At 32.7% G+C, this 14,637-nt stretch overlaps 1 protein-coding gene across 1 annotated transcript in view; it reads right to left on the minus strand.

Moving 5' to 3' along the window:
- Nucleotides 1–442: 442 nt before the first annotated feature.
- Nucleotides 443–14,637, minus strand: part of LOC123703423 — a 136,109-nt gene continuing 121,914 nt past the window's right edge. The window contains exons 2-7 of the mRNA XM_045651409.1: nt 9,504–9,718; nt 9,009–9,144; nt 7,307–7,440; nt 3,770–3,966; nt 3,165–3,310; nt 443–2,810 (exon numbers count right to left, since the gene is read on the minus strand). Of these exons, the coding sequence (XP_045507365.1) occupies nt 2,740–2,810; nt 3,165–3,310; nt 3,770–3,966; nt 7,307–7,440; nt 9,009–9,144; nt 9,504–9,718 (899 nt within the window). The 3' untranslated portion in view covers nt 443–2,739. The remainder of the gene's footprint in view (nt 2,811–3,164; nt 3,311–3,769; nt 3,967–7,306; nt 7,441–9,008; nt 9,145–9,503; nt 9,719–14,637) is intronic.

Raw genomic sequence — 14,637 nt, forward strand, 5'->3', positions numbered from 1 at the left:
ATCATGTTTGTTATCGTAATTAACTTCTAATTAAAATAATGTTAATGTTCTTAATTCTTCTGTTATAATTAGAATTTTCAACGGATATAGCCTGTCACTGAATCATGATATAAACTGCTGGAAGATTTTAATTATTCTACATTCAATAGATTTTACTTTCTTTAGAATATAATTTTTATCTGAAACTAGCGGTCCGCCCCGGCTTCGCCCGTGGCACATATTCACGTTTTCTCTACATAATAACCATCCTCGTACTTCAAGGAATATAATAAAAAAAAGAATTAAAGAAATCGGTTCAGCTGTTCTAAAGTTATGCGCTTACCAACACATTTTGGGATTCATTTTTATATAGATTAGAATGCGAAGATCAACATTCAACTATGAACCAACTACATAAAAATGGTAAATACCTATGGTGAGATATAAAAAAATAAAACAAACATTTGAGTAACTAATTTATTTACATATTCACATATATTATTTTATAACATTCAAATAAGTAATATCTTATCTAGTACACTGGCGAACAGGGTTTACGCAAAATTGACGAATTTAACAATATTGTCCGTATTATTTCTATTGACCTAGGATATCAACCTTCGTTGCCAACTGTACAAAATTCCAAAGCACGGCGTATACCTGCAGACCGCAAATTAATATGAATATCAATATATACAAGATCCATAAAAAATAACAAAAAATAATTACGTATTTTAAACATTACATTAAAAATAACAATTACATCTTATGTTTTCTTATAAATCAGGCAGTTGCCGCTTTATCCTGATCAATTAGGTATGAACAAATGCATTTCATTATTATTATTATTCATACATAAATATTATGTAAAAGCCTTCAATAGCTATAACATTTTTTGTCCTTATCACTCAAGTGACCCTTTGAAATTGATTGAACGTGACAAAACATTCAACCTACTGAATCAAATAACTAATCGCCTCTCTCTTTCTTCTACATCAAATTGTTTTAATGTGAAAGAGATAGAATATTATTCATATTCATTAATTTGGCACAATTGTTTCACGAATAACATTAGTCGACCATTGAACGATTTTCTTTATAAAAATAATTTAACATCACAAATAATAAGTCTTTTAGATAATAACAAATGACAGACTAAATAATTTACTTACATTTCACAGAAACTATAGAATAAATAAATATAAATTTTAAATCTCACGATTATAATAACAACCAGACAAATGTGTAATTTTATTAAGTGTTATGATTTATATTAAACAATATTTTTACTCCGACCGCCATCACGTGAGAGTTGTTCAAACAGGGTATTAAACTTTATTTTATTTATTGTTGTTTTTACGTATTTATTTTGTCACAAATATAATAATCTCGTACATAATGTACAAACGTAACGAATAACTATATTTTTATTATCTATTTTAATTATGGTGCCTTCAACATCCTTTGGTACGTAGGTGTAAAATTATTTTTGAACATCCTGTATTCGACAAAAAAGCTCTATAGTAGGTATTGTAATCTAATTAACTGTATTTAAATACAATATTTTAAACAGTTAGTTAATAAGTTTATGAGATAATAAAAGCAAGTCAACATTATTTTAGAATGAGTACAAAATTAAACACTTCGGTCTTCTTGTATCTTTACTAATTATCTTTTTTTCAATCAACTTTCAATAGACGAATATTAAATTTTTAAATAAATTGGGTAAGATTGTTTTTTTTTTGATACACCTTCTTAATTAAATTGAATAAACATTTCAATAAGGTGTGCAATATAATAAATCATACTAATATTTTAAATGCGAAAGTTTGTGTGGATGGACGTATGTGTATGTATGTTTGTTGCTGTTTCAGGCAAATACTACAGAACCGATTACAATGACATTTAGCACATATAATATACGGTGTAACGTGGATTAACGAATAGGATCGGTTTTAATCCGGAAATCCCACAGGAACGGGAACTATGCGGGTTTTTTTCTTTGAAAACGCGGGCCTCGCGTGGGTGGAGAGCTAGTCTATCATACTTACAAAGAAGTCACAATGTATTAAATGAAGCAGATTTCTAAATGATCCTACGTACCAAGGGATTATTGTATTCAATGCGCTTAATCATTAAACATTATTATCACATTTCATATAACGTAATTATTACCGATTACACATTACAATGTCTACATGTTTGGTGTAAAATAAATCTTATATAAATACAATTTGGATTCATTTTGGCACTTAGGTGTAACACAGACAAGGGCTTTACTCGTAATTTAATAAAACTTATGAATTTTTATTCAGAAGCGTGAATATTATTGCTAATTTTTTATTCTTCCTGAGTCACAAAGAAACAGGAGAAGAATCTTCAACATTTGAATAATCTCTATTCTTCTTCATAGAAGAGACAAGAACGGCCATACGTTTAAGAATTTCCTGTGACGTCACTATATTCCATATCTGTTTATTTCATCATAAAGACATTTCCGTTAGCCAATGTCTGTATTCACCTTTAGGCGCCTGTTACACGTAAAGTATTTACTGTCCGCTTTTAAATATCTACCTACCATGGTGGTAATTATTATTAAGCCCAGGGGACTGATGGGTATTTAGAATTCGTAGATTCCATAACGAATCAGGATAAATACTTTACTTGTTACAGGCTTATCATACATATCGAAACATAGCTCTACGTTATTTAATATCTATCACAACATTCAGTATTCTTAGCTATGCTGGAGACATGTAATCATAACGCATGTAAGATCACACCGGCTGCGCAAATGGACGTGAGAATGATGCTGTAGCTCTGGGTTATGCCTGTGAACAAAATTAAAGTTTATCTTATCTTATAATGGATCAAGGAGTTGGTAGAGAATTTGCAGAAAGAAAATATTTAAAAGGGGAAAAGGTAAAGTATATGGACCACCACTACGTAGTAACTCAAAATGTTATATTCTGGTTAGCTTTTATGTAGAATAAATTTATAGATAGGTATTTTTTTTCATCCACATTGAATGACAATTGTTTACCACAGTAATTATTATCCAAACTAACAGTAGGTAGTTGCAAATTGTCAGAGATTATTTACATCAAACAACAACTGAGATAATAAACGACAATAAATTTACAAAATCTTACAACATAAAGAGACTGACAATAATTGCAGTTTACCTGAAGAATCTTCCCCAGTAACAGATGCTGGGTGCGGAGTGTCTTCCTTTATGTAAACCGCCTCGCTCTGCCTCGCGTAGATGTCAAAGAGAGTCGCCACGCAGCCAAGCGTGAACTGACCGCTCTCTGGTGGCACCATGGTGTACCTGGTGAAATAAATTTAAAGAAAGTACTTAAAAAAAGGCATTCGAAACTTAATGTTGGACAATTTCTACGAAAAAATAAAAATAAGAAATTATTAATAGCTTGACGATTTAAAAAGTAGCTCTTGATCGACTCTACACGTTTGTTTTAGCAATTTCTTCCTAATCAGTAATTTCATTTAGCCGCGAAAGCAAAACAGACACAAATATACGGTCATATTAATTATAAGTATTTATTTTATGTACTTTCACAATGTCGGTTTATTAAATATGTGTTAATTTAAAGCGTCGCTTATAAATTGGCTCTATTATAAGACTTTTAGTTTAATATGAAAAGTATAAAATAACTCTAGATAATTTTACAAATACAAATCGTGAAGAAGTTAATTTAATTTGTTTTTGAATAATACAAATATAAGATAACCGTGTCTTATAATTTAATTATTTTACAACTCAACTTACCTAACAACATTCAAATCGTCAGTCTCCTCCCTTCCATACACATAATGATCCTGGTAGATCCTGTTCAGGCTTGCGCTGGTGTACGTCAGGCCCACTTTGTAGTGCTCTGCTTCCAGAATGGTCAGCTCCAGATGACTGAACGCCCCTCGCTCCTTGAAATCCAGGTCTGAAGTCCGCCAGGATACTGTTTCTGCTATCTGTGATGATTAACTTGTTAGTATAAAGTGATTTAAAAAAAAGGAGCAGGAGACTGTTTATCGGCAGGGGACTGACTTATTGGCTTATTCAATAATTTACTAAATTCATGTAGATATAAAGCAAGAACTTCTGAACTTTATTCTTTATTTAGCAAGAATTACGTTTTAAGCAAAGGTAATAAAAAGGTAAAATGATTACTAAAAATCGCATCATGATTGTACATTCAGATTACAAATAAAAAGTTTTAAAAATACTTTTGATGTTGATGTTCCAAACACTGAATAATACTTAACAATATTGTCCGTAAAATCTGAAATGTTCGAAACATTCAGATAAATAATGTAATTGTTATTTGTAGATCGTGTTTTAATTCATTTACAAGTCTTGAATTTATAAAGCTTTTTATTCATTTATTAATAGATGATTGATTTTTTTAATGTTCCTGGGGGTATCTAAGATAAGACATTTGGGAGGACTATGAGCTCTCTAAATAATTGAGTATTTGATCAACGTCAATGTAGGACCAAACATCAATTAAGTGGTATTTAGCCTGTGTAACTAACTTTACGCACACGGCTTCACTCGCATAGTCAAAGGAAATTCCCAAGAAAGATAAGCAAAAACGCATTTATAATTTTCTCAATAATATAATGATATGTAAAGCCGTGAATCGTGTTACTAAAAATATAGCGTTCAGTTTTTACGCTTACATCAAAACAAACATACAAAGTTTCATATTTATTGGAGATTTTATCAATAGAATATGCTACACCACTCTCAGGTCCCTTGAGATAGTTATCTCGGTGAAAAATCACGTCATTTGTTATTCAGTTGCTGTGTGAAACAGATACACGCTCACACTTATTTTTGTATCATAGAAAATATTAGGAGTAAGATTCAGATTTCAGATAGCTAGGTTCATAATAAACTTTAAAAATGTTTTAGAGATTATCTAAACTAGAGATAATCTCTAAAACATTTTTATGAATACATACATGAAATAAACTTTACGTATTACACTTTTTTCTAATGATGTGTCGCATAATCTTTCATTTTAAAAAATTTCGGTCAAAGACTTTTATTTAGGGAGTCGACATGATTAAACCGTTCGCGTTATACCTAAGTATGTACATTGTACATTAAACTTGTTCATATCAATGACTTCGGAAAAATGACCTTCCAGTGAACGTACTTTAAGAATCGGTCGATCTATTTCAAACAAATTACTCACGTATACTCGCAAACGATACTGTTCACAATAAAAAGTTATTACTAAACTATTACAAACTTAAATAAGATTTATTCGCATTTAGCCACATAATACCGCATAATTCGAAAACAAAAACAATTGAAAAGCACGTCTCCGTCCAGCGACAATTAACGAACTCCGCAAAAGCGACTAATGTATTCGAATCGAAAACAGCGTATTTAAAATTCATGAACAATCACAAGTTGGACTCGAATCTGAAGATATTACCATAGTTCCCGATTCGACTGCAGACAGACATAATGAACGTTTCGCAAAACTCCGGCCAGTGTAAAATCTAGAGAATATAATTAAGTGTAGCGAATTGCGAGTTTCATCAGTCTTTTAAAGTTTGATTCTTATTTAAATAGAACTTGCTTGGATTGTGTTTATTCATGGAATTTTAACGGACGTTTTAATGTTGTGCTGCCGGGCTTTGGGCGTTTAACAACCGGTTATTAATTGTTCTGTTTCAGTGTTTTCGGGCACATTTTGGATGAGGTGTGACTAGTTTTATTACAGCATTGTGACAGGAGATTTTCTTGTTTGTCTCGTTATATTAAATAGACCATTTACATTTTATAGAAACGTCTGAAATAAACTATATTTTAGAAGACACGTAAAATAAGTATGGCCAGCCAAATTACATAAATAAATTTAATTATTTGGAACTATAGATGCGTGGAATGTTAATAATGAAGTCAGACTAAAAATGGTTTAAAGATCGATTTCAATAACAATTACTTATAAAACTCTGGGAGACTAACATTTTTCAATCAATTTACACGAAAATAAATAATATAATACAAGTACAGAAATAATTAGATTTGAAAAATGAAAATTAAAGAAAAATAATGAACTTAAAATGAACAACAATACTCTTAGCAGAGATAGAAATAAAATCCTTTGAAGCGAAACCTAGGTCTCTCGGGAAATCTAGACCGTCTGGAATAAGTACTGGAAAATAATTTATGAAAGCATAACGGATGATTAACTATTATATCTTATAGCTTCAACTTCGTTTAGAGAGATGTTTAATAACTGGATATTTTGTTAAATTGACGAGGTAGTCAAAGTACCTACGTGCTTTGAATTTGAGAATAGTTCATATAATAAATGTGTTTTATTATACTTACTTCATTATCGTGATCATTCTGAGTCTATTTTGTTCTTTATTTGGCTCATTCTAAACTAATATTATAAAGGTGGAGATTGTATTTCTTGTTTATTTGTTACGGCTTAACTCAAAAACGAATTTACTCATTATTTTTTTTTATACCAAAAAAATATTTCCGTGTAATACAGGCCTTATTTTATTTTATTATGATTACTAGACGCAAACCGCATCTCATAAATCATAAAATAGAGAAGAAGCAGATGAAATAATCAAGTCACCGTCAGTTCTCTGCCCATTGTTTCCATTACTCAACACATAGATTTAGGTATTATTCATCACTACCACCCAACACTTTATATATATAAACTATAGTTTAACAAGCTTCAAAGAACATCATTATGTTGTCTCTACATATTATAAGCCCGGTTTTACTTGTAAATATAGCGTAATGTTCTCTTATTAAAACATATTAAGTTAATAACCATACCAGTTACCATAACCGTACGCTTTTATTAGGAATATGGCTCTTAAGTTTAAATAACGATAACTTCTCTCGCGGCAACAACATGGAATAGATTTCACTTATGGTAAAGTATGAGATACTGTGTGCTTTTTTGTACTGTGGTTTTTTTATTTGTTTGCGAAGGTTTTTGTTACTTTGAGCGAAAATAAAAATAAATAATATTAATGAAGCGTCATCAAGAATCATTCCTCAATTTATAACTAAGAAAGGAACTAAGATGGCAACACTTCTTATTTCACTGGTAGTGTCGTGCGGTTCCATCCGCGAACGAACAGGCTCAAAAGCACAAGCTTCATTACTGTCAACTTGTTAATTATCATCAAAATAAGTTCAGTGATTTTCACGTGAAATTCGCAACACACTTACAAGCTTTTGTGTTTATAATACCTACTATTAGTTAGTAACTATTTAGTAATCTGTGATAATAAAATAGATGTAAAAATAAACCCTTACCTTATGGTCATCCAATATCCAAGTAATGTTGGATGCTGGGTAGGACTCGTCCACAGAGCAGTTGGCCTTGATGACGTCACCGCGAGCGTAGTTCCTCTGCGTTACGGTGAGGCGGGGGGCGCGGAAGGGGGGGTCTAGAAGGAAAATTATATAAATTTATATTAGAAAAAGGAAGCATTTTCTTTGTAACGAATAAACTGAAAATCGACGGGTACAGACGATGAATATTTCGCCCTTTTGAAAGCCGGCATCTTTATCAAGTGACACTGGGAGTAGTTATAATTATGACTCAAAATTGTGCCCTGAATAATAAAATTACGTTAATTTCAGTATTTAATTGACCGACTTCTTAACAAGCAAGACTTAAACATTTTTTTATCAAAACTATGCTTTGATGGAAACCTTAGTTTCTCTTGTTCAAAACGTAGGTAATTAAGCAGAAGATACGTGAGGGTTGATGCTTCTTGAGACCAACGTAATAAATGACTCCATTACAAGACACATAAATGATATAAAAACACCATATTGTTCCATTCTTCCACAGCAACCAGGTTTATGATCGATATTTATCCAGAAATACTACATAGCATAACAACAAGCTGTCACCCTCACAAATCAACGCAAAAACAATTTTATTACCAAATACATAACGTTCAAATCGCAATGTCGAACACAGGGGAACTGAAAGTGCTATGCCAGGGAATTGTTATTACCTGATATTAAAAGTTTTACGCTAACGTCCACTAACTTGAAACTTGATTTGTTGCAACTTAGAATTGCTAAGTTACGAAACAGTGGCTTCGCTGGAGTGTGTTGAATACCTTACACACTACAATAGGAGTTTGAATAGTCAGATGTTTGTAGAATGACATTTATTTTTCTGAATTTCATAGTCATTTTTCGAAAATCAAGTTATAATAAGCTTTCAAGTTATCTATTAGTGAAAATCCGATAACATATCAGCTGACAAGCTATCTGCGTATTTCGATCAAAATTGATACAGCTATTTCGAAGGTTATTCGTTGCAAACAAGCAGACAGTTTACATTCTGACGTTTAGTTTCCTCTATTAAAGTATCCAGAAATATTCCTAACATTTCAGAACTTTCCTATCCTACCTCTTCAATAAAGAACTAATTTACAGAGCTAAACGCCAGTGAAACTTACAGCGAGTTTTAATCACCTTTTTCTAAATAACAAGACCTCCGCTAAATAGAAATACGCTCCAATTACTGCATGAATGCAATTCCTAAACTTGTGGATTGTTCTTCAGAATTAGCGCGTAAAATACCATTTTAGTGAACAGCTGCAAAGTATTGCCAAGGCTTCATACTGTATTGGGGCGTGAGCTTTTGCGTTACTGCTATCGGTTTTACCTAGTTTTAAATTGAGTTTTTCAACGCTGATGAAAGATCAATTTTTGAATTTTTAATTCGCATATATACAATATAATTTAACCGTGGTTATAATATTATGTAAATATAACAGATAATATCAAATCTATTATTAAAGATGAAGAAGCAAAGGGGTTATTGCCACGCCCTAATTTACGCATAAAATGCTCAGTCCCCTGTTTTCCACTACAACATCAAAATCATTTACGTTTCTACCATAGCTGCCTAAGCTTTCGTCTTTTCCACTCTAATCACTGTTCCTATGATTTGCGCATTTTCAACTTCATAAACATACTATTATGTACTTACCAACAACAGTAAGCGGTGCTGACCGTATGTCCGTGTGGAACAGCGGCGCGTCCGCCGACACCTCGCACTGGTAGTCACCACTGAGGCGCCGGTTCAGGTTCACTATGCGAACCTGCTGGTGGTCTGATGCTGCCAGCTAGAGAAAAGGATCAGATTATTATCATTTACTTCACGTATCCATATTAGTACATAAAATAACATTATTGTACATAGGAACTTATTTATTATTATTTTCACTAATATAGTCGATTCTTCTAGTCTGTGGTTTATATTGAGTGTAAATGCTAATGTAATATTTGTGGCATTGTGTTTGGTTCTCTGATATATAGAAACAAAAACCTTTGAAAAGGTCATAGGATGGAAGTAGTTACCTATTACATCTATATGAAACATGACATTTTAGCAACTTTCTCTCAGACATTATTAGGTTACAAGTAATCCTGTACAGTCTACCGTATCGTAGGCGTTAAGATAAAACAATATTATCATACTTACATCAACAGATGCACCTGGCAGGGGAAAGACCATGGTTGGAGGCATTTCCCGTGGCACATATCGGTAGAACTCTGTCTCTGCTCGATACCATCGTATGGAGTACAGAGCCGCGCCTTCAAGGTCGTAGGAACACCGGAGGACCGCTGCTTGTCCCTCCCCTGACAGGACCGCGCGGGGGACTGATATCGATAGATTACGGAGCGACCATACACCACCTGTATCAAGGAGTATTTATGTAAAATATTACAAACATTAATGCAGTAGATTGTTCAATTGCTTAATTTCGAATTAGAAAGTAAATATATTATAGAAACTAAAGTTAATTCATCCGTTCGATTTATATAAAATCAAAACAATATTATAGCAAAATAACCAGTTCATTGAACTCGACATTATATTGTATATTATACTAGAGGTCCGCCCCGGCTTCGCCCATATATGTACCATATTTCGCAATAAAAGGTAGCCTATGTCCTTTCTCGGGTATCAAAATATCTCCATACCAAATTTCATGCAAATTGGTTCAGTAGTTTAGGCGTGATTAAGTAACAGACAGACAGACAGAGTTACTTTCGCATTTATAATATTAATATGGATTATGCATAATTAATCTGGTAACTAATTGACTAATTAAGCTTACAAACTAGGTAATAGTAACTCGATACGGAATAATTCACAATTGCTGAATACAAGTACTGAAGCGATCATAAACTATAGCTGATTGCCCTGGCTCTCTACTCTCTTTAACATTTTTAACAATTATTGTAGTGAAACTTCTTTAGGCGCGTTGAGAGTAAAATTTCAAGATCACGTCATGGCAATACCGTCACGTCATGGATTTAGGTGACGATTTTGTTATCTTCTAATCTTTTCAAAGGAGTTTCCTATAAACATTCAAAACCATTCAGCAGTTATTGAGTTACTAGCTAGGTAACTAATACGACTTTCTTTTACACAATATACCTAGTTAGGTAGATAATAATATTTTAGAATATTGCATATTACAACTTGAAGGTATGTAAATAACCTTCAGTATTTACTATGAATTATTATGCTTCACAAATTATTTTAATTTGTAATGTTGTGAAGTTCAACCCATCAAAGACACAAGTGTGCGCATTCACCGCCAAAAAGAAGCCGTTCACGGTGACTCCTCGATTCCAAAACACTCTCCTCAAAGCCACGCCGAATATCGGGATTCTCGGTGTCGACATTGCGAGCGACGTGCAGTTCAGGGGTCATTTAGAGGACAAGGCCAAATTGGCTTCTAAGAAACTTGGGGTGCTTGCTAGAGCGAGACAGTATTTCACGCCAGCTCACCGCCTGCAACTCTATAAGGCACAAGTTCGGCCCCATATGGAATACTGTTCTCACCTTTGGGCTGGAGCACCCCAATACCAACTACTTCCTCTTGACCGCCTGCAACGTCGACGTTGCATCTCTGTGCGTATTCTACCGCCTGTACAATGGGGAGTGTTCCGAGGAACTTTTTGGCTTAATACCGGCTGCCAAATTCCACAATCGCACTGCACGACACAAGCTCAAGTACCATCCGCACCACCTGGATGAGTGGCTATCAACAACTGTGCGTTTTTCACGGCATTTTCTGCCCCGAACAACAAAATTGTGGAACAGCTTGCCTTCTTCGGTGTTTCCATCTACGATATGGATGCCTTCAAAAAAAGAGCCTACGCGTCCCTCAAAGGCCGGCAAAACAATCGCAAAGTTACCTAACGTTGCAATTGCTATGGGCGGCGGTGATCACCCTCATCAATAAATGAGCTATATAACACCGAAGGAATTTTTCAAATCGGACCAGTAATTCCCGAGATTAGCGTGTTCAAACAAACAAACAAACTCTTCAGCTTTATAATAATATAATGACTATAATTATTGTCATTTTGTCGTAAAATTCCAAGTTTGTTTATAATTCTGGAAACTACAATTATAAAGAAAATGTACCTATATCAATGATATTTTATATTGCAAGAAATATTATTTTCTACGGAATTGCCTGCAATTCAAGAAAAGTATTTTTAAAATGATTGTTTACTTCGTTATATAGAAATGCCTTGCTAGCTATATAATTGGAAGATACCTATTTCTTTGGCAAAAGCGTAATAATTAACAGTCAGTTTTATACTAGATTTGAAACAGTCAAAGATTTATCCTGTCACGTGTGTGACTGCTAACAAGCAACAAATGTGGCGCAGGTGTGGGGCGATTAGTTGCCCGCGTCACTGTGACGTGGGTCGCGCTACTAGGTATGTCTTGGCTTGTTTGTGAATGTATGACAACTATTATATTTGGGTTTAATATGGGTTGTAGACTTTATAATATGATATTATATAATATAACTTTTTGGTAATAAATCGATTAGTTCAGCTACTTAAAAGATATATAAAATACAACACATAACACTCATATTGCGTGAATAAATTATAGTACAGGATGTCCCACTATTGGAATACTAAGCGCGAAGGGACTTGAATTTTTGACAATAACCTCCTAGTGTGACACCCTGTATAATTCTAAGTACAGTGGTGTTCAATTCAATTGTTTTGAACTCATCTATTTTAAAACATCCACACAAGGTGTGTGCACATGTTTTGCTACGCTATAAAAGGCATGAAAACTCTTCATATTACACGAAGGACTATTACATTCCTGTAAAATCGTATATCATTTGAAAAATATTAAAAACATCGCAAACAGCAGCTGTAATTTTAACACGTGACACTAATCGCGAAACTCCATCAAATCTATGACCATTATCATCACAGTTAATTAACTCAGCCCGAACCCGCAATCAAATTGCAACCTTCTCTCACCCCCACTAAGTTTCAAATCGAATAACTTAAAATTTGTTTTCGTTAAACGCCCTATTACAAGGGAACAAGGTCGATATTCGTCGGACGATGAAATGTGGCGGATTTCATTAAAACTATGGAATTAAGTGGGATACGATGAGAACACAAATATTGGATGGAGGGATTAATCTGAGGAATTTTAATGGAAGATCTAGCGAACCGTATGTTAAATATGTGAAATTATGTCTTGGAACATTTTGCGGGTCTTGGAAATAATTATATGGCTACGATAATGTGATGGTCCTTCAAGGGTTTAGAGGTTTATGGTACTATAAATTAATGTGCTTTAATAAAAATATGGAAATTCTTTGACGTATTTTTTGCTTCGATTCAATTTCATAAGTATACACCTACAAAATTAAATCCCACCAAAAACATAAATGTAAAAATTGGAGCCGAGTTCAATCGTTGACTTAATTTGCCAAAAAATGAAATGAGATCTAAATGTGTGCCAAGTTCTGCAGACAGTCCAGAAATTTATTTACAAAGATGTATTCAGTTCTTAGGTTGACTGAAAACTCAATTGTTTTATTTTCCCTTAGAGAACAATGTTTATTCCAAAATATAACTTTTTTAATTTGAATAATATAATTACTTTCACAAAGTAAACAACTAATGACCTATTGAACCCCATAATTTGATGAGGCTAGTTTTTAGAACCTCACAAAATATAAACAGTATGTAAAACTAGCCTCATCAAATTATGGGGTTCAATAGGTCATTAGTTGTTTGCTTTGTGAAAATAATTATATTATTCAAATTAAAAAAGTTATATTTTGGAATAAACATTGTTCTCTAAGGGAAAATAAAACAATTGAGTTTTCAGTCAAACTAAGAACTGAATACATCTTTGTAAATAAATTTCTGGACTGTCTGCAGAACTTGGCACACATTTAGATCTCATTTCATTTTTTGGCAAATTAAGTCAACGATTGAACTCGGCTCCAATTTTTACATTTATGTTTTTGGTGGGATATCATTACTTTTTGTACAGAAAATTACTCTGCAAATTTGATTTACTTTATAAATATAATACTTTTTATATACGATTTTTTTTTTCTTGCGGTTTCTCTGTATGGTTTGTTTAGTATTATTTTCTATATTTTCTTGTATGTTATGAATGTCAGCGCACATTGCCCCGTCATTATCTGCAATTTTTTAAACTCGTTTTCTGTTTAAAAGATTACATGATTTTCTAAACATCCAGCGTGAATTTGTACACACACTATTTATTACCAAGATGCAAAGATCGTTGTAGAAGAATCGTCGCCTTACTCCATGACGTTACGGTATTGCCATGACGCGATCTTGAAATTTTACTCTAAACGCGCCTAAAGACGCAAATTAAATCATTTCGACCTTCGACGAAGCCTTCTTCCATTACACCATTTATGGTAATTATTTTTGCATGCTTGTATTGGCTAAACATGTTTGTGCTTTATTATTATAATTGTATCACCATTGAATACCATGTTTAAAGCAAAATAAAGATTTTATTTATTTATTTATTTATTTATTTATTTACACTGAAATTAAAACTAAACTAAACACTCATAAATAAAGAATAAATAAATGTGAATATGTAAAATGATATATTATTTTTAACTGTATGAGCAATAAAGGCAATATTTTTATTACAATTTTCTTTTATTTTACGTTTAATAACAGTTTTGAATAAAGAAATCATGCAATCGAAGTAATCCGCCCTAGCGATACTAGCGCGAGTGAGTGTGATGTCAGAGGCGCTTCGAATCTACAGATGTTTCGTCCTAAAATATGTAAACTTCAATAATCTATATCTCAGTCATTTATTGATGGATTTCAAAATTTTTTTCGGCCACTGATTAGTTTTGATCTATTTTTTAAGACTAGTAAGGTGAATATACTATTTTCTTTTTTTTTAAACTTTTCCATTTTTCCATACAAACAAAATTTATGTCATTGAAAAAAAAAATTAAATACAAATAAATTCAGTATTTTCTGATTTTTTCCTTTGTACACTCACTATTACCTAGTTGATTACAAAATTTGAACTTTCTAGGTCATCTGGAAGTGGGTTAGGTTTTGTATATGTCTATAAGTCAGTCAGTCTTAAAAATTGCGATTTTTGGATATTAATATCTACGCAACTGTTTAATCTGTAATTATGAAATTTAAGGTTCTTGTTTATCTTGAGGTCCTCTTGATATGTACCAAATTTGGTTTATATAACTTAAATAGTTTTCGAGTTATAAGGGGGTGAAAAGTGGCTCGAAATGGTTCGT

This window comes from Colias croceus, chromosome 26 (genome assembly GCF_905220415.1).
Source record: "Colias croceus chromosome 26, ilColCroc2.1".
Classification (NCBI taxonomy): domain Eukaryota; kingdom Metazoa; phylum Arthropoda; class Insecta; order Lepidoptera; family Pieridae; genus Colias; species Colias croceus.